The 26591-nt window shown below is 41.0% G+C and overlaps 1 protein-coding gene across 11 annotated transcripts in view; it reads right to left on the reverse strand.

The window, feature by feature from the left end:
• Positions 1–9459: 9459 nt before the first annotated feature.
• upp1 (uridine phosphorylase 1) overlaps positions 9460–26591 on the reverse strand; it is a 35612-nt gene continuing 18480 nt past the window's right edge. For 7 of the 11 annotated variants that reach the window (XM_062062956.1, XM_062062958.1, XM_062062961.1 and 4 more), the window contains 6 exons: positions 17022–17133; positions 16777–16935; positions 16590–16704; positions 10122–10331; positions 9898–10044; positions 9461–9812 (listed from right to left, as the gene is read on the reverse strand). In XM_062062956.1, coding sequence (XP_061918940.1) covers positions 9661–9812; positions 9898–10044; positions 10122–10331; positions 16590–16704; positions 16777–16935; positions 17022–17133 — 895 coding nt within the window. In that variant the 3' untranslated portion in view covers positions 9461–9660. Of the gene's footprint in view, positions 9813–9897; positions 10045–10121; positions 10332–16589; positions 16705–16776; positions 16936–17021; positions 17134–17322; positions 17340–22643; positions 23103–26591 lie in introns of those variants that run through there. The other 4 variants (XM_062062954.1, XM_062062955.1, XM_062062964.1 and 1 more) reach the window with 3 other exon arrangements.

Below are 26591 nucleotides of genomic sequence, written 5' to 3' on the forward strand. Positions count from 1 at the left end.
CGTGCTCATAGACATCTTATAAGTAGACGCAGCATTGTCTGCTGTGACGCGAGAAATTCGGCCGCCATCTTGAAGTGGTGATGAGGAGCCGGCGAGCAGCCGTTCAGGGGTGTCCAAAGTGCGGCCCGGGGGCCATTTGCGGCCCGCAGCTAATTGTTTACCGGCCCGCCACACATTCTGGAAATGCTATTGCAAAAATAAAAAAGAACATTACAAAAAGTGGAATGAGATTAAATCTAACGAGAAAAAGTTGCAACGTTGACACTTGACACAAAGCTGCCATGCAGGCTGTTTTGTTTTTTCTTTTGTCTTTCTTTGTTTATTTATTTTTGCCATTGCTCCAAAAAAAAAAATGACAAAAAATCCATGTTATAATGAATTATTTTTAAGGCTCCAATTACTTCAAATATTTCACTTTAAAATGTTTTATGTGGTAAATATTGCATATATTGTGTAGTTGCCATATAAAAACATCAGAGTTTTCTTTGACAAAAGCTAGTTCAAACGTAAAATCGACAGATATATCTGAAGTTGATCTCGTAACTTAAGTGTTGAAAGTAAAAGAAAAACCTAATAAAAATGTATCACTTTATGAGTGGGGCACCTTTTGGATCCCAAATATATTTAGTGGTATTTTATTTATCTTTTCACCGTGATTACTCAAAAACATTAAATAATTAAAATCAATGGTGTCCTGCATTATTGATCTTTTAGGGCTCTAATTACTAAATACTGCATATTTCAGTTTTACTATAAAAAAAACAAAGTTGTTTTTGACAGAAAAGCCATAAAACCTTTTTATTTTTTATTTTTTATTACTTTATATCAACTTGAAGTTGATATAGAGATTTACTGTAAGCGTTAAATAATAACAAAAAAATAATAATTTGACCTATTTTTAACATTTTAATGACTGAGACCCTTTATGGTCCCCGGGACTCCTAAAGGTAAAATAAATAAAAAAAATTCATATATTTTGTTATGGTTTAAAAATGAAAAATATCAAAATGGCCCCCACATGCTTTAATTTTTTCGTGTGCGGCCCTCAGTGGAAAAAGTTTGGACACCCCTGGCCTAAACTGACAGTTTTTGATTGATTGAAACTTTTATTAGTAGATTGCACAGTGAAGTCCATATTCCGTACAATTGACCACTAAATGGTAACACCCGAATAAGTTTTTCAACTTGTTTAAGTCGGGGTCCACTTAAATTGATTCATGATACAGATATATACTATCAAATATATACTAACATCATAATACAGTCATCACACAAGATAATCATCAGAGTATATACATTGAATTATTTACATTATTTACAATCCGGGGTGTGGGATATGGAGGGGGGGGGGTAGGTTTGGTTGGTATCAACACTTCAGTCATCAACAATCAGCATCAACAATTGCATCATCAGAGAAATGGACATTGAAACAGTGTAGGTCTGACTTGGTAGGATATGTACAGCAAGTAGTGGACATAGAGAGAGGGATCAGAAAGTATAAGAAAAAGTGTTTACATTTGATTATTTACAATCCGAAGAGGTATTATGTGGAAGGGAGGGTGTTAGTTTAGGGTTGTAGTTGCCTGGAGGTGTTCTTTTAGTGTGGTTTTGAAGGAGGATAGAGATGCCCTTTCTTTTACACCTGTTGGGAGTGCATTCCACATTGATGTGGCATAGAAAGATAATGAGTTAAGACCTTTGTTAGTTCGGAATCTGGGTTTAACGTGGTTAGTGGAGCTCCCCCTGGTGTTGTAGTTATGGCAGTCATTTACGTTAAGGAAGTAGTTTGACATGTACTTCGGTATCAGGGAGGTGTAGCAGATTTTAGAGACTAGGCTCAGTGCAAGTTGTTTTACTCTGTCCTCCACCCTGAGCCAGCCCACTTTGGAGAAGTGGGTAGGAGTGAGGTGTGATCTGGGGTGGAGGTCTAGAAGTAATCTGACTAGCTTGTTCTGGGATGTTTGGAGTCTAGATTTGAGGGATTTGGAGGTGCTAGGGTACCAGGAGGTGCATGCGTAATCGAAAAAGGGTTGAACGAGAGTTCCCGCTAGAATCTTTATGGTGCTTTTGTTGACCAGAGAGGAGATTCTGTAGAGAAATCTCGTTCGTTAGTTGACCTTTTTGATTACCATTGATTGACAGGTAGAAAACAAAGATCCCGGGCTGGTGTTCAGCGTTTTCCTGCTCAAATGAGCGGACTGTTGAAAATAGGAATCGGGGGATTTAACATTAACGTACTATTGGTTGTATTTTGTGAAAAAAATATTACCACAGAGTTGAGAAGGAGCAAAGATCTTCAATAGTACTGAAATCCTAGCCGCTAGCAAACAAGAGTATGACCATAATAGGATTGCTTGTCAACGAAATTAATTGAATTTTAAAATGTCATACTTGAATAACATAAAGTTGAAATAAATTATGAAGATAAAGATTGTAAAAGCCAACAGGGGTAAAAGTTAGGACCACAGTCCATATTGTGTATGTTAGCTAACTAGACAATCAATGGACAGTGGCTATACAGTATTATACAAGTCTAAATTTAGTTTAGCTTTCCAACTCAATTTTTATGTAGGATATACGCATGAATATATAACCTAATCATATTGTGTCTTAAATTTAAAAATAGTTGACCGTTTTTTCCCCCCTTCTCTGGTATTATATTCCCAGTTTTGATCTTGGACGTCTGGGTCACTTATAGCATATAAGAATTTTCTATTACTGTTAAGCAAACTATGAATAATAAAACATGTGTCCTTCATCATAGCTACACGTATGACAAAAAAACACGTGAAAATCAGTGGTATTCAGTGAGGTAAGATGAATTAAATGTTCATTGCTTCTGCCAAATGTATTGCACTGAGTGGAGCGGATCACCACTCCAAGATGGCGGCCCTGCGTCTCGTCAGCGCCAATAGTAAGTAGCGGTTGATGCTTCGTCTACTTATAAGATGTCTATGGTCGTGTCACTTAGCTTTCCCCTCTACTTCCTTCTTCCCAGCATGCATCACTCCAAGTATGAAGGAGGCAGCCCAGCAGGCACAAGACATAGATACCACGTTGATTATACACACACGTCCTTTAAAAGTGACTTTGAAACATCTGTCCTTCCATCCATTTTCTACCGCTTGTCCCTTTCGGGGTCGCGGGCCGTGCTGGAGCCTATCTCAGCTGCATTCGGGCGGAAGCCGAGGTACACCCTGGACAAGTCGCCACCTCATCGCAGGGCCAACACAGATAGACAGACAACATTCACACTCACATTCACAACATTGCGAAATACACATCTTAGTATATTGAGACAAGGTTGATGGCCATCGTTAGATCCACGTTGTTGGTTGGGAAATGACCAAATTTCAATGGTCAAAATCAACGTCACAACCTAACATTGGATAAACGTCGTCAAAAGGTATGTTGTTTCAACGTTGTATTTGTGTTGTAGGATATTGGTTTGGAAATGACCAAATTTCAATGGTCAAATCAACACCAGAGCCCAACATTGATTAAACGTTGTCAAAAAGCATGTTAATTCAACGTTAGGTTTGAGTTTCTCAACGTCCGGACCTAATTCAATAAGTTCTCAACAACGTTGTTTTAATGTCTTGTGCCTGCTGGAAGCTGCTTTGAATTAGATCTCAGGCTTCAGTGTTTTCATTTTCTACATCCCTTTTTACAGTTCATCTGCCCATGTCAACTTTGGTGTGTTGTCTTTTTTTTGTGTTATCTCTGTCAACCGTGACACCGTAACTGTGGTTGGTGTCCCTGTTCATGGGTAATGCTTGTCTACCTAATTATAGTGTGTCAATGTGAGTGTGAATGTTGTCTATCTGTTGACTCTGCGATGAGGTGGCGACTTGTCCACAGTGTACCGCGCCAAATGCAGCTGTGATAGGCTCCGGTGATCCTGAGAGGGACAAGCGGTCAAAAATGAGTGGATGGATGTTCACCTAATGTTTGTATAAAGTGTCATTCTAATGCAGGTGTCTTTCTGCCACATCTGCAGTACAATTAACGGTTGCCCAAGAGTTGCAAATATATGATTGCATATTTATCAGATATAATATAAACATCCAATAAAGTACATTGATAAGTGGACAAATACCGTTGGTTGCCATGCTCACTGCTTCTTTAAATAAGACTATTACAATGAAATCCAACCATTTGAAGGAGAACTGCATTTTTGGGGGGAAGGGGGGATTTTACCTACAATCCTTATACTCCTTGGGACGGCGTGGCGGGGTTGGGAGAGTGGCCGTGCCAGCAACTTGAGGGTTCCTTGTTCAATCCCCACCTTCTACCAACCTCGTCACATCCATTGTGTCCTTGAGCAAGACAGATAATTGGAAGTATACTACTATTATAAGTGTAAATTACTTCTATAAACGTGTACTATAACTATAAGTGCATACATACTACTATTATTAGTGAATATACAACTGCTACTATAAGTGAATGTAAACTACTACTATAAAGGTATGTATACTACTATTATAAGTGTATACTATTACTATAATTGTATGTATACTATTTTAAATATATACAACTATTATAAATTGGGGACGGCGTGGCGCAGTTGGGTTCCTTGTTCAAACCCCACCTTCTACAAACCTCGTCACGTCCGTTGTGTCCTTGAGCAAGACACTTCACCCTTGCTCCTGATGGGTCGTGGTTAGGGCCTTGCATGGCAGCTCCCGCCATCAGTGTGTGAATGGGTGAATGTGGAAATAGTGTCAAAGCGCTTTGAGGACCTTGAAGGTAGAAAAGCGCTATACAAGTATAACCCATTTATATAAGACAAGAACATCTATTTTTCTTTTTTTATGCATTCTGAATTGTAAATAAATGTGATCAAAAGTCCGCTTACAATGGAGCATATGAGAGTCGCTCTATTCTGCCTCTAAAAGCTCTTTAAAACATCCAAACACCTCCATTAAGGTTTTATATACATGATGTACGTATATATGTAATGTAGTAACAGGCACATTAACAGTAAAATTTAATATTTACTTATTTTGACATTTTAATCATACGTAGTGCATTCATTTTAAAAATGTTCGCTTCACCCACTACATCACTGATTATTACTCACTGCAGACTTCAGCAGAGCCAACAAACATAATAAAACATCACTTACTGTACTATGTCTGCTGTTATTAGGATGCCAACTGATAGAATCTTTTAGATAAAAAAATGACTCACAATCCTTACAAAGGGGAGTAGAAGCAAGTGTCTTTTTGTGCGGTTCTCGCCGTTCCTGGGTCTAAATTGGCTGTCATACCAACATGTCAGATTACATCCTCGTCCTTCTACTATCCAGGTGAGAGGCATGATTATGACTAATACTTGGTTAATATTGTTGGCGCTTTTAGGTTGGTTAGTTATTGGGTTTTATGGGCGGAACAGGGGACCTCTCATTATTTACGTTTATTTACAAGTTAGAATGTAAAAAAATACATTTGTCGTCATGTCTTTCATAATGATTGTGAACGATAGGCAAAAAAAAAAAAGTGCAGTTCCCATTTAAACCCTTTAAAAACTGTGCATTAATTTTCAAGTATTCCTTTAATTACTCCTTATCCCAAACTATATATATTAAGTGTATAACAATTAGTTTGAGCAACAATTCGATTCATCTCATAATTTGATGTTCCCGGTATAATTCTGGGACATTATTAGTTTATTTAGAACAAGATGATTGAAAACGGTTCAGCAAGTTGAAATTGATTCAGTAACGTTTTTGAAAAAAAAAAAAAAAAATCCACCGTTAGGACTGTAAAAAAGATACTGCAGGATACTGGACACTGCAGGTGAAGTCTCCTATGTTCCTGTTATTTATTGTAAGGGATTTATGGACACAAACAAGTAAACAACAGATTATGGTCAATGCATTCACATCTTTTTAGAATAAAGTGCAACCAACACTTTAGGTTAAATTAACAAGAGGAAACATATTTTCTACATTCTCGGCTAATAACGAGGACATGTGCGAGCACCTCCGCTGCAGGCGAGTGCCAGACGGGCGCTTCTGCAGTAGGCAAGCTGGCTGCACAGCCGGGCCCTCATGTAACAAGCTTGCATACTCACAAAAACCGGCTGTACGCCCGTTTTAGGGCAAAGGTGCGCTGTATCAAGACCGATGTTGATGTAGAAACATGCGCTGCCTCCCGGCAACTCCATAGCTCCACAATTCTACAGGCTGTGGATACTTTAGCCACACAGTGGTTACGCTGGGCAACAGTTCACATAAAAATAATTGCCAACTTTTACTCCTCAGACTGATTGATGTGCACATCAGAGACATATCAACATGCTATTAGCATAAATACCATGTGGCTATATCTTGTATATTTACTCATTCTATGCTCAAAACTCACCGTTTGCTTTCAGTCCTGTTACTCACATGATTCTTGACCCACTATAGGTCATTTATGAAGTACATTGCACAACACAGACAACAGAACCAATGTCAAAATTGTGGTGAGGAGCAAACGACTCAGTCAGCATTAACTCCGCTGACAAGTCCTACGCAGTTGATTGGGAGGTTGCCCACAGCCACACCTGTTAAAGCCAATGTTTATGGCTTTTTAACCCTTGTGTAATGTTCATATTGTTGTTACTCAGCCAGCGTTTGTGGGTCTGTGTGGCTTTAATGCTTCACAATCAAACACTTTTATGTTAAAATACTGAACAGATGTTTACCTTATCAACAAAAATGATCCTAAATTTTTGTTTAGTACAGTAGCATTGCTAACCCAACAAGGGACTCCTCCCAGTAGCTCCACCCACTCAGCAGATGACTTTATGAATTTCTTTAATAAGAAAATTGAAGTCATTAGAAAAGAGATTAAAGGCAATGCATCTCAGCTACAACTCGGTTCTATTAACACAGATACGACTGTATATACGACGGATACCGCCCTCCAAAATAGTTTCTCTCTTTGATTAAATAACATTGGAGGAATTGTTAAAATGTGTAAATGGGACAAAACAAACATGTTTACTTGACCCAATTCCTGGGAAACTTATCAAGGAGCTTTTTGTATTATTAGGTCCATCAGTGTTAAATATTATAAACTTATCACTTTCCTCTGGCACTGTTCCCCTAGCATTCAAAAAAGCGATTATTCATCCTCTACTCAAAAGACCTAACCTCGATCCTGATCTCTTGGTAAACTACCGGCCGGTGTCCCACCTTCCGTTTATCTCGAAAATCCTCGAAAAAATTGTCGCACAGCAGCTAAATGAACACTTAGCGTCTACAATCTCTGTGAACCTTTTCAATCCGGTTTCAGGGCAAATCACTCTATGGAGACAGCCCTCGCAAAAATGACTAATGATCTATTGCTAACGATGGATTCTGATGCGTCATCTATGTTGCTACTTCTTGATCTTAGCGCCGCTTTCGATACTGTTGATCATAATATTTTATTAGAGCGTATCAAAACGCGTATTGGGATGTCAGACTTAGACTTGTCTTGGTTTAACTCTTATCTTACTGACAGGATGCAGTGTGTCTCCCATAACAATGTGACCTCGGACTACGTTAAGGTAACGTGCGGAGTTCCCCAGGGTTCGGTTCTTGGCCCTGCACTCTTTAGTATTTACATGCTGCCGCTAGGTGACATCATACGCAAATACGGTGTTAGCTTTCACTGTTATGCTGATGACACCCAACTCTACATGCCCCTAAAGCTGACCAACACGCCGGATTGCAGTCAGCTGGAGGCGTGTCTTAATGAAATTAAACAATGGATGTCCGCTAACTTTTTGCAACTCAACGCTAAGAAAACGGAAATGCTGATTATCGGTCCTGCTCAACACCGACATCTATTTAATAATACCACCTTAACATTTGACAACCAAACAATTAAACAAGGCGACTCGGTAAAGAATCTGGGTATTATCTTCGACCCAACTCTCTCGTTTGAGTCACACATTAAGAGTGTTACTAAAACGGCCTTCTTTCATCTCCGTAATATCGCTAAAATTCGTTCCATTTTGTCCACAAGCGATGCTGAGATCATTATCCATGCGTTCGTTACATCTCGTCTCGATTACTGTAACGTTTTATTTTCGGGCCTCCCTATGTCTAGCATTAAAAGATTACAGTTGGTACAAAATGCGGCTGCTAGACTTTTGACAAAAACAAGAAAGTTTGATCATATTACGCCTATACTGGCTCACTTGCACTGGCTTCCTGTGCACTTAAGATGCGACTTTAAGGTTTTACTACTTACGTATAAAATACTACACGGTCAAGCTCCTGCCTATCTTGCCGATTGTATTGTACCATATGTCCCGGCAAGAAATCTGCGTTCAAAGAACTCCGGCTTATTAGTGATTCCCAGAGCCCAAAAAAAGTCTGCGGGCTATAGAGCGTTTTCTATTCGGGCTCCAATACTATGGAATGCCCTCCCGGTAACAGTTAGAGATGCTACCTCAGTAGAAGCATTTAAGTCTCATCTTAAAACTCATTTGTATACTCTAGTCTTTAAATAGACTCCCTTTTTAGACCAGTTGATCTGCAGTTTCTTTTTTCTTTTCTACTCTGCTCCCAACCCGGGGTGGACCGCTAGCCTGTGCATCGGATGGGGACATCTCTACGCTGCTGACCCGTCTCCGCTCGGGATGGTTCCTGCTGGCCCCACTATGGACTGGACTCTCGCTGATGTGTTGGACTTTCACAATATTATGTCAGACCCACTCGACATCCATTGCTTTCGGTCTCCCCTAGAGGGGGGGGGGGGGGGGCGGTCCTCTCCAAGGTTTCTCATAGTTATTCACATTGACGTCCCACTGGGGTGAGTTTTCCTTGCCCGTATGTGGGCTCTGTACCGAGGATGTCGTTGTGGCTTGTACAGCCCTTTGAGACACTTGTGATTTAGGGCTATATAAATAAACATTGATTGATTGATTATCCCAAAAAACATCGGTTCAGTATTTTAACATAAAAGTGTTTGATTGTGAGGCATCAAAAGTCACAAAATGCAACGGGTCCATCAGACCCACATACGCTGGCTGAGTAACAACAATATGAACGTTGCACGGACAATTTCTCTGCCAGTTTCTGCATCCCACAGGGATTCTTTTGTTTCTGCACCTGCGGTTCCCACACAAGGTTGCAACATTGTTTGTCAACACTGTCTGCTCTCATTTTCTCGCACATTTGACCCTCTGATGTTCTGTGTACCTACACTCGGTCCTCCTCCTGTCTAGGCCTGCTGTGTGTGTGTGGTACACAAAACATCAATTTCCACACTTCTATTAGCCCCGGGTCCCATGGACCCGGTCATCTTATATGTAATAGAAATGTGTAGGGGGTGTATGGTGTGTGGTCATTAAATATGTATTCTGATATATGTTCTTCACAGAAAATGAGCCAAAGTCAGTGAGTCTGTTTGAAAAATTAATTAATTGTATCATTTTTCTTTTAATAAAAAATGAAAACGGGTCCCACAGACCCGAACACCACGCAAGGGTTAAGATCAAACCCAAGAGAATGTCCAAGTATGTTTTTATTATGTCACATTACAACAGAATAGAAAACATAAGGCCTTGCATATATCGTCGTCGCTGAGTACTCTTGAATCGTAAAAAAGTTGCATAAATACAAATATTTAAGTTCAACAAATCAACAATCTTTTAATACCAGGAGTGCAACGTTCAGCTATTACGAGCTTTGGCCTTTAGCTGCTTCTTGATGTAGTAGGCCACCAGTCTCTGAGGGCGCTGTTGATAGTCGTGGAGGACATCATGAGAGCTTGTCACCTGGTCTCTCTTCAGACGGTCCAGTAATGTAGTGCAAACCACAGCCGCTTTCATGTCAGAAACCCATTAAAGATTACTTCTTTTTTCTTTTTCAAACAGCAATGAAATGTTGCTGAGGTTGTACTTTCTCACCTCGTAGGTTGCCCAGTTTGCACATGGCAGCAAAGACGGTGGACTCCATTTCAATATTGCAGACACCTGCTTCCTGGGCTTTGGTCAAGTATTCGTGTTTTTCCTTCTCGGTGTACAAGCAGAAAGCTCCATCCAAACGGCCTTGACCTGAGCGACCCCACAAGATGATCGTTATTGCACATTCCACAATTGACATGACGGTTAAGACACGGGTACGAGCAGACCTTCGTAGAAGTCCAGAGTGCACATGGTGTCACCTATGACCGTCTCAAACTGACCCAGCTCCTTGCTGCATTCAAACAGCTCTTCAGCCAGGGAGCGGTCCAGGTCAGTATCGCGGACCACCTTCTTCCCCAAGATCAGCTGCTCAAATTTGGGCAGGAATGTGGCGTCCACAGACTGTCTGGTGACAACCACAGTACCAGGCTCGAGGCCTTCAAATGCAACATGGTGTCAAAAAGGGAAGAGAGCTTCAACTCAAAGACACTTTAATAAATAGTGCAGTTGGACTGACACAAATGTCACTTCTACAACGCTGAAATGCTGACACTAATAACCAAATACAAGACAAACATACTGTGTGTCTTGATAATTTTGCAGATACCTAAGTGCATCTTTTGGTTTTTCAGTATTTGGCCCTCAATGCAAAAAGCACATCATCACAAAATATATATATATATTTTTTTAGGAAATTATACGTAGTAGATAGCTTTGGCATTGTTTTGTTTGTTTTTATTACTACTATTGTGACTTCCCATTCTTTAGATCTAAATTAATACTGTTTTTTTTTTAAGGGCTCATATTGTAATTTATTTTCCGTACATTTAAAACACTTCCCTGTGGTCTACATAACATGCAATGGTGGTTCTTTGGTGAAAAATGTGCATTGATGTTGTTCTAAAGACCTTTTTTCAAGCAATTTTTTCTCCCTTTCAAAACAATTCGTTTTGAGAGGTGGCGTTGTTAGATGCAAATAAACCTCTCCTCACCACGCTCAAGTGAGCATTCACCCCCGCCCGGCGATAATGTTTTGTAGTTCCTTAGCTTTCTTGCTTTTATTGTGCACTATAGACATCGGTGACCGCCACCAGCCATCTGTTTTGAGTGACTTTCACTACAACACAATATCCCAATTGCTAAGATTTTTTTGGTTCCGATTCCACTTTTGATTCTGCTTAACGATACGGTTCTTTATCAGTTTTCTTATTGGTTCTTATTTGGAAAAAAAGATAACAAAAATATGGGTCTGCATCAATCGTTTAGTTTAGAGCTAACATGACCTTACAAGGCCAACAGGGAGGTGTGAAGAAGCACAAAGAACAGAAAAAAAACTTTTGAAAATTAAAAAAATACTATTTTTGTAGAATTTAACCAAAGTAAATATATGTGGAAATTACACAAGAATGTAACATTTGGTAAAACGTTTAAGAATCTTTGTCATCATCGACCACATGCGGCCCATTAAAGGCCTAAAGCGACCAAAAGTTGTGAACTTTATCGTCGATGTTCTCTACTAAATCCTTTCAGCAAAAATATGGCAATATCGCGAAATGATCAAGTATGACACATAGAATGGATCTGCTATCGCCGTTTAAATAAAAAAAATTCATTTCAGTAGGCCTTTAAGATTTTCAATCCAGCCCGCCGTACATTCTACATAATATTTTTAGACCTATAACATCACAACTGTGGCCGCCATTATGATGTGGATCGCTGTTTTTAAATTACCGTGAGTCTTGAACTATAGAAAATATTTCAATGGATGAAATCTGCACATTTGAGTGTTATACGAGTTTTTACGGTACAGCAGCTCAGACGAGGAACAAAGCAGAGTGTTTTCAGAGCAGCCCGCCCGAAACGCATGTGTCAGGAACAGATGCGGAAGCACATTTTTACAACAAATTTCTGCATAAAAGTGATAATATATCATATTGTAGGTGTTTACTACCCTTTGCATTCATATTTTGCTGTTTGTTACATTTTTGTTGTGCTTTCCTTGATTGTCAAAGATGTCTATCGAGGAGCTGGTCTGAGAAGTAAAAAAAGAGCGATGTTTATATGTTGTTAATATTCAGTGTTTTTTTTGTTCATAGTTAATATTGTAAATCCCACTTTCTTTATTTTAATGTACATTTTGGGTGTCCCATTCAGTAAAAAACTTTTTTAGGTGGTCTGTCATAACATTTTTACAATTCTAACGGACATTGTGACTTTTGGTATTAGTGTTCCTGAAAAAAAGGAATTAATGTATATAATTAATACACACATACACATTGCCCCCCCAGAAGCATTTTTTTCTCTCAATGTGGCCCCCAAGTCAAAATATTTGCCCAGCTCTGGCCTAGAATATATACCGTGCAATATATCGGTGAAACTAGCATGACGACATAGGCTCATAACATGCAACATGTGATATTTCAAGCTTGCTTTTGATATAATGTTGATGTTTATTACTTACAGCAGGGATTCTCAAACTGTGGTACGTATGCCACTAGTGGTACACGGGCTCTATCTAGTGGTACGCCAAGGAATCACTTGATTAAAGTACAATGTTTTATTTTCCTATATTAACACACAGTGTAACTATTCAATCTATGTGTAGTGTTACAGGGTCCAAATATATTAAATATACTAGTAAATGGACCCTCTGCCTCATTTTAAATGAATACTTAGGCTTACGACACTACTGTAAATAAAGGCATGAAATATCTCTTTGCATGTAATGATTTTATACCATATAGCTTCATGTTTGAAGTTGAATTGCTGACATGAAAAGACTTGCACGCGATATTTATGAGTTCCACCTGTGTAATATAATGATTGAGTGAAAATGTGGTTGGAGGAAAACATGCAACTTTTCCAATTGAATATTCACCTACTGAAGGAGCATCTATGTGGCAAAATACCTTTGACCACAAACTTAGTCACTGCTCGGTGACATTCGTCGCGTGGTACTCTGCCCGGCCGCGGTGAATGCTAGCGGCAGACGTGAACTGGAGCCATTACTGCCTGCCCCAAAGCCGGTCAGAATATGCCTCCTCATAATCCTCTAAATGAGAAGGTCTTCATATCAATTTAACAGGTAGAAGCGCTAACATGATAGGTGGTATTAGAACCTGTTGTATTTAAACCAGAGGACTACTGCTGCCTGGGATTAGATCGGCGCGGTTAAAAAACGCAACATTCATTTATAATTATTGCATTCTGTATGTTCAAATGGTTCAGCATATTGCTCGTATGTCCTCCTCTTGATGAAATAACTACCTTGGAATTATTACAAGTAGAGCTGTTGCAATCTTCTCATGTAAAATGTCGGCAAGGTTCGAACTGCTTCTTCCGCCAAGGCACCGCCATGTTGCTGTCTGATGTCACTACGCACGTTGCGCAATAACGTCATCCTCACCCGCAGGAACCAATAAGGGAATCGTTTCAAAAAATGGCAAGCGATTCCAAGGAACACTGGGAACCGGTTTTGAACAAGAACTGTTTTTTAATATGAGGCAAAAGTGCAGGCGGACAAGAGAGAGGAACGAAACCCGGCTGAAGTACAAGTCTGGAACTATAGGCTGGCTAAGGTTAACGGTAAACTTCTACCGAGTCTGCAACTTTCCAACGCTAGATCCTGGACGTATACATGTGTATATTGACAATAAAAGGCTTTTCTATTCTATATCATGTAAATATCTTCGTTGCACGGCTGCTCTGAGTTGTAAACAATGGAGGATTAAGGCTATAAGGTACATTGCAAACATAGTAACTAATTATACAACATACTCGTTCATTGCCAAACATAGCAGGCACAGATCCAATTAAAGTATTTTTTCTTCTTAGCGGGCACAGATCCAATTAAAGTATCATTTCTTCTTTATTTCGTCGGAGGACGGTCGTACAGTAGAAGGCTAAGCTAGCTACACAACAAATTGAGCTAACATTGCTAGCGCATCATTCACACATGTTTCAACTAATGTTATTACTTATCATTTCTTTGCCTCCTCCATTGCCATAAAGAGTAGTCACAGAACCGGCCATTAAAAGTAGTTTTTTGGAGAATCCATCTTTTTATGAAGAGCGTGGAGCAGGACTCGGAGCGAGTTGGGTAATACAACCAATAACAGCATTTTCCTTCTTCAAGTCGTACCTTGGCCATTGCGTTGTCTGTACTACAGATGCGCGCGCATAAACTTAAAAATGGCGGAGGCGCACAAGGCACTTTGGGTAGATTTATACTATACATGGATAAAACGCTGACAATGTTCCCAACTGGTGAAGTCACCAATTGGGAACATTCTAAATGGACAGTTTGGAGGAATTAGATAGGAAGGCAAGATTGTTTTAACAAAATCTCCGCAAAGCCTCCATGCTTTGATTTAAAATGCAGATCCCAAATGAACAGCAGCAGGTACCAATAGGTAAGAAAAGTATACTGTAGGTATACAAGTCATAAGGCCCCTTTAACATTTTATCTGTCCTTACTTAAAAGTGGTCAAATGTTTAATAGTTATTTAAATTTTTGTAACAGCCTAATGAGCAGCACAGTTTTAGTACATACTTGCCAACCTTGAGACCTCCAATATCGGGAGGTGGGGGTGGGGGAGGGGAGGGGGGAGGTGTTTGGGGGCGGGGGGCGTGGTTGGGGGCGTGGTTATTTACAGCTAGAATTCACCAACTCGAGTATTTCATATATATTTCATATATATATATATATATTTCATATATATATATATATATATATATATATATATATATATATATATATATATATATATATATATGTATAAAACACTTGACTTTCAGTGAATTCTAGCTATATATATATATTTTTTTTTTTGTTGTATTTTATTTACATAGAAGAAAAAAAAATACTTGAATTTCAGTGTTCCAGTGGCTATCCATTAGATGGCAGTATTGTCCTGTTTAACTTCTCCGTTCATGATGAGTATATCATTTTGACCGCCATGTCTGTAATTTCCTCGTTCTTCTGCTTCGTCTCCTTGTTGTGTGCGCAGTTGTGCACTCTATAAAAGCCCTAGATGTTATGACGTCTTTGGGCAGGCAAGCTGTTTATTTTGTGGGAAAGCGGACGTGAGAACAGGCTGTCCCCACTCAGTCTCAGGTCCGCATTGAGCTGGAGGGGGCGTGGCCTCCAGCTCCGGCTGAATACCGGGAGTTTGTCGGGAGAAAATCTCTGCCGGGAGGTTGTCGGGAGAGGCGCTGAATATCGGGATTCTCCCGCTAAAAACGGGAGGGTTGGCAAGTATGGTTTTAGTATGAATAAATATTTCTGAATCAAATAGTCATCTACTGTATATTGATAGTATTACTGTAATGGCCTTCTCACTGGGCTCTCTACATGAGCTGTGAAGCAGCAGCAGTACGTTCAGAATGCCGCTGCTCAAGTCCTGACTAGAACCAGGAATTATCACCATATTAGTCCAGTGCACTGGCTTCCTGCTAGTCGGAGAATAGACTTTAAAACTGCTCTGTTTGTGTTCAAGTCTTTTCGTGGTCTTGTGCCATAATACATCTGGGACATGTTACAACCATATGAACCATCTCGAGCTCTGAGAATCTCAGGGAGTGGTCTACTGCTGGAGCCCAGAGTCAGGACCAAACATGGTGAGACTGTGTTTCATTTTTATGCTCCGAAAATCTGGAATAGTCTTCCAGAAGATGTGAGACAGGCCTCAATGTTGAAAATGTTCATCTCCAGGCTGAAAACACTTATTTAACTGCGCATGACAACTGAAGTATTTTATCTACACTCTTTGATTTTAATTTCAATAATGATGGATTTTATGATGATTATATTTTCAGATTTTAATTTGAATTATGATTATTTAAATTAGCATTTTTGCCTTTTTGTAATTTTCAGTAAAGCTCTTTGAACTTGTGTGCAAATTGTGCTCTAATTTTGCCTTGCTTTGCCACATGCCTAAACATTTCTCAAAATGAACTTTAAAACTCGATGGCTAAATTTCAGGCAATGAATACGCTTCATATTCATTGGCCCGATTGTAGCTGAGATAGGCTCTGGCACCCCCGCGACCCCAAAGGGAATAAGCGGTAGAAAATGGATGGATGGATGAATACGCTTCATTTTCCGATTAGTTGACTAATAGTTAAGATAGTCAGTGACTAATCAACTACCAAAATAGTCGTTAGTTGCAGCCCTAGCTGATTCGTGGTATTAGGGCTGATTCGTGTTATTGTAACAGATCAATATCGGTATCGGCCATTACGCAGAATTTGGAACAGAACATCTCTACTTTTAACAGAGGTTGACTTCCTTTTACGCTGATGGGAATGTTAAAATCCTTCTTAACAGTACTATACATTTAATAATTATTTTGTAATGACATTAGTTTGACCCTGGAACACATTCATTTACATTTGTTATTATTTCATGGGAGAATTTGTTCCAAAATCTGAACATATCAAAGGGACTTCGCTGGAGACTTTAGTCTGGTGCATGTTCTCCACTGTTATGTAATCATGTCAATATGTCATCTCATAAGACTCTTTTCTGATGGCATTGCTGCCAGAGTCGTGAATGCTGAAAACTTAGAGTGCCCTCTTGTGGTGAAACAAAACGCGGCTTATCAGTGGAGAGTCATAACTTCTCTTTTTATCAATGAACTGACAATAAAACAAGCTCATATTTAAGATGTGATATTCAGTTCACAAATAATTACCTAGTCCACCTGATGTTCCGATGCGTACTATTGTAACATCCGTGCATTGAGCGTGATGCAGGAGTTTTATCAGCTCATGCAACATTGTTGACATAGATGGGATGCCAATTCCATGCTGCAAAAGTCAGATAAGACACTTCTTTAGTTTTCAGTTTTTAGTTTGTGATGCAAATAAGTTTGTACTCACGCTGACAGAGAGTACAGGGCCGACTTTGTACATGGCATAGCGATCTGTTCCCGCACATATATTGGGGTAGTTCGATTGGCCGTCTTCAATACCAAGCTCGGTGGCAATGTACTCAATGAACTCTCTCATTCGCTGTGCACTGCCCCCAACACCCACAAACTGCAGGGTAAACAAACACAAGACATGATTACAATGTGCGTCGCCCACCTGCCCCGTGCACGTGACTGAATTAAGACCATTCTTACTTTGACGTCACCAAACAGAGCAGGAAGGTTGTGTGTTCCTTTACCCAGGTTAAAGTGGTACAGGATGTCCTCTTTCACGCCCTGAAGGTAAGGGTTCTGCATAAGAACAGGCCTTGAATAATTGGAAAAAAGTATTAGCTTTTAAGCATGTCTGCAAGACTTTTAAGAGATACAATTGAATGAAACCAATTACCTTACAATTCAAAAAGTCATGGTATAGCTTATGTAGAATATAGTGAACAATTCAATGCGCCCAAAAATTAGCAGGAAGAAGCATCTCTTATTTAACCCAACCACTTACCTATGTCTGACGGATTACTGAAAATCAAAATGACACATATTAATATATTGACATGAATATAAAACAAATCACAAAATTGCTTCCAGACCACGCCATGGTCATTGTTCGACGTTCACAAACCCTTAAGAGAGCTGGCGAGAAGCGAGAGGGTGTGTGAGCGTGAGTTGTGGCTAACAGCAGCTCGTGTATGTGTGTGCGCTACTTTGGAACTACCAACAAGTTACCGCTTGTTAATAAGGAGATTGAGCAGCACATCCTCGTCTGTGTCACTCCTTCTCCACCTGCTGCGGCACTGTCCAAATAGGAAGGACCGGCAGGGAAACGGGAGAGGGTCTGTGTAGCCCGGACGACACGGACCCCTTTAGCCAGTTACCGGGATCACCAGCCCTCGAGTGACGAGACTGTTGAGTGACAAGACTGTTGTGACTGTGGGCTGGACAGAGGTGGGGCACCCTTGTCATGTTTGCGTGCAAATTGGGGACGTGGCCTGCACAGCCCTGGTGGATACTGGATCTTCAGCCCCGATTGTGAGACCGGACATTGTTCCAGTTGGAATCCGTTGTAGAACCAAGTCTCACCAGATTAAAGACAATGACTGGGGAAACAGCCCAGATGAAAGGCAAAGCGACGCTTATGTTCATAATCGAATTAAAAGGGTTATTGAAGAGATCTCAGGACCATTAATGTATATTAGTAACCTATCATTTCAAACAGGTACATTTCCAAACAAAATGAAAATAGCTAAAGTTGCACCAATTTATAAGACTGGAGACAAACACCAATTTACAAATTATAGACCTGTTTCTTTACTTCCACAATTTTCTAAAATCATTGAAAAACTGTTCAATAACAGATTAGAGAGATTCATAAACAAAAATAGAATTCTCGAAGAGAACCAATATGGATACAGAGCTAATGTTTCAACTTTGATGGATTTAATTAAAATTACAGAAGAAATTACCAAGCAATAGATAGTAAAAAAATGTGCGGCAGCAGTGTTTATGGCTCTATCTAAAGCATTTGACACAATTAATCACAATATTTTAATCAAAAAACTAGAACGATATGGCATCAGAGGGTTAGTCTTAAACTGGATAAGAAGTTATTTAACGAACAGGAAACAATACGTGAAGCTAGGTGAACACACATCTACAACGCTAAATATATCCTGTGGTGTACCTCGGGGATCAATACTAGGACCTAAATTATTCAATCTCTATATAAGTACCAATGATTGTCACACACACACAAGGTGTGGTGAAATTAACCTCTGCATTTGACCTATCCCCTTGTTCCACCCCCTGGGAGGTGAGTGGAGCAGTGAGCAGCAGCAGTGGCCGCGCCCGGTAATAATTTTTGGTGATTGAACCCCCAATTCCAACCCTTGTTGCTGAGTGCCAAGCAGGGAGCTAATGGGTCCCATTGTTATAGTCTTTGGTATGACTTGGCCGGGGTTTGAACTCACGACCTACCAATCTCAGGGTGAACACTCAATATATTATATTACACAAATATCACAGATATTACAATATAAAAAATTTTTAACAACGTCAAGCTATTATTATACTCAAAACACTAAACATTAGCTGAATGTAAGCAATAAAGACACATTTTCAAAAGGTATAAAACAAAGCTGCTGTTTCCTCAGTCAAACAATGGTAACGTGAATGCATCGCTAACCCGGATGTTTACCTCAGAAGGTCGGGGAAAGTTCGCTGACCTTTTCAATATGCCGACACCTCACATAAACATCAAGGAAAGCTGTAGCGATGTTTTGATTAGCCTTTTAAATAAAATATATCGTTTGTGGGCTTGTATTAAGCCTCAGGGAGTTGAACGCCCCTGCCTTACATAGTTCCGGGTCACCCTTGGGCAAGGTGTAGCACCCGAATGCCCCCCCCATCAGGGTTACGATACCCCCCATGAACTATACTAAAAGAGGATGCGTTACCCGGCCCGGAGGAAGCCCGGGGCCCTCCTCCGGAGCTAGGCCCGGAGGTAGGGCTCGTCAGCGAGCGCCTGGTGGCCGGGCTTGCCACGGAGCCCGGCCGGGCACAGCCCGAAGAAGCTACGTGGACACACCATCTTCTCTGCCACGTGGGCCCACCACCCGCGGTCGGAACCAGTGGGGTCGGGTGCGCTGCCAAGTGGATGGCGGTGAAAGTGGAGGCTCCGGACGGACCAATTCGGGGCAGCAGAGGCTGACTTTCGGGACGTGGAACGTCTCTACGCTGGTGGGGAAGGAGCCTGAGCTGGTGCGAGAGGTGGAGCGCTACCGGTTGGATCTGGTGGGGCTTACCTCTACGCATAGCAAGGGCTCTGAAACCACACTCCTGGACAAGGGATGGACCTTGTTCACTTCTGGAGTTGCTCAGGGTGTGAGGGCACAGGCGGGTGTGGCGATACTCACGAGTCCCCGGCTGAGTGCCTGTACGTTGGAGTTCACCCCAGTGGACAAGAGGGTCGCCTCCCTTCGCCTTAGGGTTGGAGGGGGGAAAACTCTGACTGCTGTTTGTGCATACGCACCAAACAGGAGTTCAGAGTATTCAGCCTTCTTGGATACCTTGCATGGGGTCCTGTATGGGGCGCCGGTAGGGGATTCCATAGTCTTGCTGGGGGACTTCAACGCGCACGTGGGCAATGACAGTGATACTTGGACTGGCGTGATTGGGAGGAACGGTCTCCCTGATCTGAACCTGAGTGGTGGATTGTTACTGGACTTCTGTGCTAGTCACGGACTTGCGATAACAAACACCATGTTCAAGCATAAGGATGCTCATAGGTGTACCTGGTACCAGAGCACCCTAGGCCAAAGATCAATGATCGATTTTGTAATCGTATCAGCTGATCTGAGGCCGTATGTTTTGGACACTCGGGTGAAGAGAGGGGCTGAACTGTCAACTGATCACCATCTGGTGGTGAGTTGGGTTAGATGGCGGGGGAAACCTCTGGACAGACCTGGCAAACCCAAGCGTGTAGTGCGGGTGAACTGGGAACGTTTGGAGGAGTCCTCTGTCCGGAAGGACTTCAACTCCCACCTCCGGCGGGACTTCTCTGCCATCCCTGTGGAGGTTGGGGACATTGAACAGGAATGGGCAATGTTCAAAGCTTCTATTGCTAAAGCTGCAGATGCGAGCTGTGGCCAGAAGGTCTTAGGTGCCTCAAGGGGCGGTAACCCTCGAACACCCTGGTGGACAGTGGTGGTCAGGGAAGCCGTCCGACTGAAGAAGGAGTCCTACCGGGGTATGTTATCCCAGGGGACTCCGGAGGCAGTTGCAAGGTACCGACGGGCCCGAAGGGCAGCGGCCGTGGCTGTGGACGAGGCTAAGCAGAGGGTGTGGGAGCAGTTCGGGGAATCCATGGAGAAGGACTATCGGGCGGCACCAAAGCTGTTCTGGAAGACCATACGGCACCTCAGGAGGGGGAAGCAGGGAACCATCCAAGCTGTGTACGGCAAGGATGGGACTTTGCTGACTTCAAGTGAGGAAGTCGTGGGGCGTTGGAAAGAGCACTTTGAGGAACTCCTGAACCCAACTACATCAGACACACCCTCCCTGATAGGAGCAGGGCCTGAGGATGATGGGGGATCGACGTCGATCTCTCGGAGTGAAGTCACTGAGGTAGTTAGACAACTCCACGGTGGCAAAGCTCCGGGGGTTGACGAGATCCGTCCAGAAATGCTGAAGGCTCTGGGTGTTGATGGGCTGTCTTGGTTGATACGCCTTTTCAACATTGCGTGGAAGTCTGGGACAGTGCCGAGGGAGTGGCAGACTGGGGTGGTGGTTCCCCTTTTCAAAAAGGGGGACCAGAGGGTGTGTGCTAATTACAGGGGTATCACACTACTCAGCCTCCCTGGGAAAGTTTACGCCAAGGTACTGGAAAGGAGGGTCCGGCCGATAGTCGAACCTCAGATTCAAGAGGAGCAATGTGGATTCCGTCCTGGTCGTGGAACAACTGACCAACTCTTTACGCTTGCGGGAATCCTGGAGAGGGCCTGGGAGTATGCCTATCCAGTCTACATGTGTTTTGTGGATTTGGAGAAGGCGTATGACCGCGTCCCTCGGGAGATCTTGTGGGAGGTGCTGAGGGAGTACGGAGTGAGGGGAACCCTGCTGAGGGCCATCCAATCTCTGTACAACCAAAGCGAGAGTTGTGTCCGGGTGCTTGGATGTAAGTCGGATCCGTTTCCAGTGGGGGTTGGTCTCCGCCAGGGCTGCGCTCTGTCACCTATCCTGTTTGTGATTTTCATGGACAGGATTTCTAGGCGGAGTCGTGGCCATGGCGGAGAGGGTATACGTCTCGGGGGGCTAAAGGTTGCATCACTGCTGTTTGCAGATGATGTGGTCCTGATGGCACCTTCGGTTCGTGACCTTCAGCTCTCACTGGATCGGTTCGCAGCCGAGTGTTCAGCGGCTGGAATGAGGATCAGCATCTCCAAATCTGAGGCCATGGTTCTCAGCAGGAAACCGATGGTTTGTACAGTCCGGGTAGGGGACAGGACTCTGTCCCAGGTGGAGGAGTTTAAGTATCTCGGGGTCTTGTTCACGAGTGAGGGAAAGATGGAGAAGGAAATCAGCCGGAGAATCGGAGCAGCTGGGGCAGTATTGCAGTCTCTCTGCCGCACTGTTGTGACGAAACGGGAGCTGAGCCAGAAGGCAAAGCTCTCGGTCTACCGAGCTATCTACATTCCTACTCTCACCTATGGTCATGAAGTGTGGGTAATGACCGAAAGAATAAGATCGCGGCTACAAGCGGCCGAAATGAGTTTCCTCAGAAGGGTGGCTGGCATCTCCCTTAGAGATAGGGTGAGAAGTGCAGTCACCCGAGAGAGACTCGGAGTAGAGCCGCTGCTCCTTCGCTTGGAAAGGAGCCAGCTTAGGTGGTTCGGGCATCTCGTGCGGATGCCTCACGAGCGTCTCCCTAGGGAGGTCCTCGTTGCACGTCCCACTGGGAGGAGGCCCCGCGGCAGGCCAAGGACCAGATGGGGGGATTACATCTCCTCTCTGGCCTGGGAACGCTTCGGAATTCCCCAGGAGGAAGTCGCAAATGTTGCTCTGGAGAGGGAAGTCTGGGGGTCTTTGCTGGAGCTGCTGTCCCCGCGACCCGATTCCGGATAAGCGGTTGAAGATGGATGGATGGATGGATATCGTTTGTCTTCACATCGGCTACACTTACACTCACCCACCGCGTGTCCGCTTCATTCGTGTTAAATATGCAATATAACAAGACTCCTTTATAAACAGTATCGCCAGGTTGAAGCAAAACGTAAACATGACAAAGCATTTGTATTTCCAGACAGTAAAGGTAAAAGAGAACCAAACCTTCTATTGCTGGATAAACCAAGTATGCCGGGCGACGTGTCTCATGTTACGTTAAACTTCGGTCTTTAAAGAAACCTTTGTGACTTTATTAAAGCGTGTTGTCTTTTGATCATATATTTCAAACATACAATAATGTGCTGTGATCTTCTCAAGCTTGTCGTATTTTACATAATTTTGAAAAAATTCAATATATTTGCAACGTACTGTTTTGTTTGTGTGTCACTTCAAATTCAATTGATTTTAAATGCCCCTTAAAAAAAGAATTCCTGAGAATAACATTTTTCCACCACTAGAACATTTTCCCATTTACCCAGAATTTGGAAAATCTGTTTCCACCGACTTTACTTGTTAAGAAACCTTTCTCACAGACTATGGAGGTTAATTTGTGTCTTTATTATGAAAGGTCGTTTCTTTTTACATCAAATTATGTTATGCTAATTATTTCATACAATTTTCCTTTCATTCAATTTAATTTACTGTGTGGGTCCTGAGTTTTAAAGCAACACATATCTGTGTACTTAATTTTAAAACATTGTATTTTAACAAACAGCATTTTGAACACAAACTTAATTTAGATTAAAAATAAATTAAAATATTTTTATTTAAATTACATTTTAAAAAATGTGAGCAAAGTGTGTTTAAAAACTCAAGTTTGTAACTTTTTAAACACAAATTTTTATAAAAAAAAAAAAAAAATTGGCAGCAACATTTCTGTTTAAAAATCAAATGTGTCACTTTTAAAGACACAACTTTTGCTCACATTTATTTCATTTAAATAAAAAATATATTAAATTTTAAAGAAAACTGTGAGCAAACTGTGTGTTTGACAAATTCAGTTTATTAAAATAGAGTGTTTTGAAATTCATTGTAAAAAAAATCCGTGCATAAATAGTTGTTGCTTTAAAAATTAAGACCCACTTCCGGTAAATTAAAAATGAAATGAAATTGCCATCATAAATCGATGTAAAAAAAAATTCAGGTCACAAAATATAAACGCAAAAGATCCAGTCAAAAAAAGCTTTCGTATAATAAGACAAATTAACTTCCATACCAGACACCTAAAATTTGCTCTTAATTTGTACATAATGTACTCCATAAATAATAAAATTAAAAAGTAAATAGATAGTGAAGTAAGTTGTATTTCATATGGTGAAATGAATAAGATTATCAGACATTATTTGATTTCTTTGCTTAATCTGTTGAGATCTTTACTAGTAAAATCATACTACATTCAGTAAGCACAACCTAATTTCTCTGTGCTAGCAGTGTACTCACAGCAGTTTCATTAAAACTATTAAAAAAAACAATTTTCTTATAGTATTTCTATTATTTATTCCAATAATTTCAGGTCAGCTTCTCATGCCTAACATTTTTTCCAGGTTTATACAGCAACTGACATTAAAACTTCGATTTTGACCAACTTTATTGATCCACAAGGGAAATTGTTCCACACAGTAGCTCAGTTTCAAAGGATGGAAAGGATAATGCAGGTAGCGCGGCCACCGCTGCTGCTCACTGCTCCCCTCACCTCCCAGGGGGTGGAACAAGGGGATGGGTCAAATGCAGATATAAAGGTTATAAAGCTATAAAGGTTGTCTGTTTAGTGTCTACACTCAGTTTATAGTTGGGTGAGGAAAGCAAGAAAGATTTGTGAATACCATCTTGTCATGCTTTTAATAAAACTAGTCCTTCTTTATGTCAGGATTTGTTGAGCGTTGCTTTTAGCGTGACCCCAAGTGTGCGGAAATAGCAGACGGCGTGCAGGTAAAGGCAAATTTATTGGCAACAGGGAGATGCACAGGAAGCCGATTAACAAGTAGAATGATCCAGCAACAATGAATTCATGCAAAATAATAAATTACAAATGTAATAAACAAAAATCCTAATCACATCTTAGTTCTGAAATCAAGTGCATATATAAAACCAATTTTAAAAGTAACGAAGTTGAACGAATTAGGTAAGTAGTCAAAAAGTAATAAATGTAGTTCACTACATTATGTTTAAAAATGCAGGACTTCTTTCTGAGCAGGAAATAAATCTGCCAACAGCAATACATGTAAGCCTGCTCGAGATGAATGTAAAAAACAAACAACTTTTGCGTCATAATTTCATATTTTGAAGCTTTTAACTTGATTTAGACGCCCTCAGTCCTCCCGTCTTCTACCTGCATGCCCAAGTCTCGTAAAGCTGCTTCCGGATAAACTTGTAAGCTCCGCCCACCATGTCAAATCACTGCCATTTATTTGAAACCGTCAAAAAGAAAAACCGAAACCGAAAAACAAACAAAACCGTCAAAAAGACAAGTAAATGTGGGGGGAAAAAGTTGAAAATAAAAACCTGTGAAACACAGAAAAATATTAAAAGTGTACAAAAATACGAATAATGGCATCAAAAACTTGTCATGATATGAAAAAACATCCACCAAAAATATGGACTCCCCAGGCAACTTTGCCAGGATCCTCTTTGTGGACTTCAGTTCCGCCTTCAACTCCCTACAGAACCATCTACTGATCCGGAAACTACACCATCTCAACATCCCCCCTCAGCTGATCCGCTTCACCCACAACTTCCTCACCGACCGACTGCAAGCAGTAAGGGTGGGCCGCCTCAACTACATCCCCGGTGCTTACCATCAACACCGGGGTCCCACAGGTATGTGTGTTGAGCCCTTTCCTGTACACACTCTACACCAGTGACTGCCGTAGCATCTCACCCACCCACCACAACATACTTAAAATACTCAGATGACACAGCCATTCTTGCAATCCTCTCCAACAGTCAATCCATCCTGGACTATCATAACACAGTCAAACATTTCACAGAGTCATGCACAGCCAGTTATCTGGAAATTAATGTCAATAAAACATAAGAAATATGGTTCAACCCCCCCTCACCTCAGCACCCCATCATCATAAACACACAAACAGTTAAAACAGTTGACACTTTTAAATACCTGGGCGTAACCTTGGACAATAAACTCACCTTTGATCAGCACACCACGGACATTCAAAAAAGAACTCAACAAAGACTGTCAGCCATCCGTAAACTTAAAGGACTACCGGTATACGTTGCACCTCACCTCCTGTTATTGCTGTACAAAAGCATCGTTCAACCCATCCTTCTGTACTGTTCCACATGTTTTTTCACTATGCTTTCTGTAGGCTGACCGTATTCTGAAATCCCAAAAAGAGGACACATATATGTGTGCCAAGGCGGGCAGCACGCCAAGGCCGGGACTAGGTGAAAATTTGCCAATAATACTCGAACTTGCTTTATAAATAATATGTTTATTTAAATAAAGCATTTTTTCTCCTCTGTTGACAGCAGTGTTGGCGCTAGGAATTTTCAAAATTTAGTCCTACATTTTTGTAAGCGTTTTGAAAAAAAAAGATAAACGTATGCATTATCCTGTTATATCTCACATTCTATATTGTGTTTTGAAAAAAGGTTGTCATAAACGTTACTTAATTCATTTAAAAAAAATTTAAAAAATGGTATACATTATAAACATTCATTCACTTTCTTCTTTCCTTCATGGATCTGAACTTTACCGTTGCTGGTAGTTTTTTCTATGTTTTTATTTAATAAGTTGTAGGTGTATTTATTTCAGTATAAAAGTGTAAAAAGTGTTTTGCTTCGGTCATGAAATTATGATATTGGTGTGCCAGGGCATACATATTTATATTTAACGCTTAAATCTCTGGAGTCTACATCAACCTCAGATCTATCCCTCATTTCAAAATGTATTAGTTTTTTTCATGTTGTTTTTTTGTTTGTTTGTTTTCCGCCCTTTTTTGTCAAACAAAACTATGTTTTTAATGGCAAACACACAAAATATGCAAAATCTTCCACCAAAAATATTTTTCAAAGTGGAATATTTGATGTGAAGTAATCGGAACCTTGGATAGGTTAATAATTCATTATAACATCGATTTTGATTCAATATTA

Source organism: Entelurus aequoreus, linkage group LG11 (genome assembly GCF_033978785.1).
Source record: "Entelurus aequoreus isolate RoL-2023_Sb linkage group LG11, RoL_Eaeq_v1.1, whole genome shotgun sequence".
Taxonomy (NCBI): Eukaryota; Metazoa; Chordata; class Actinopteri; order Syngnathiformes; family Syngnathidae; genus Entelurus; species Entelurus aequoreus.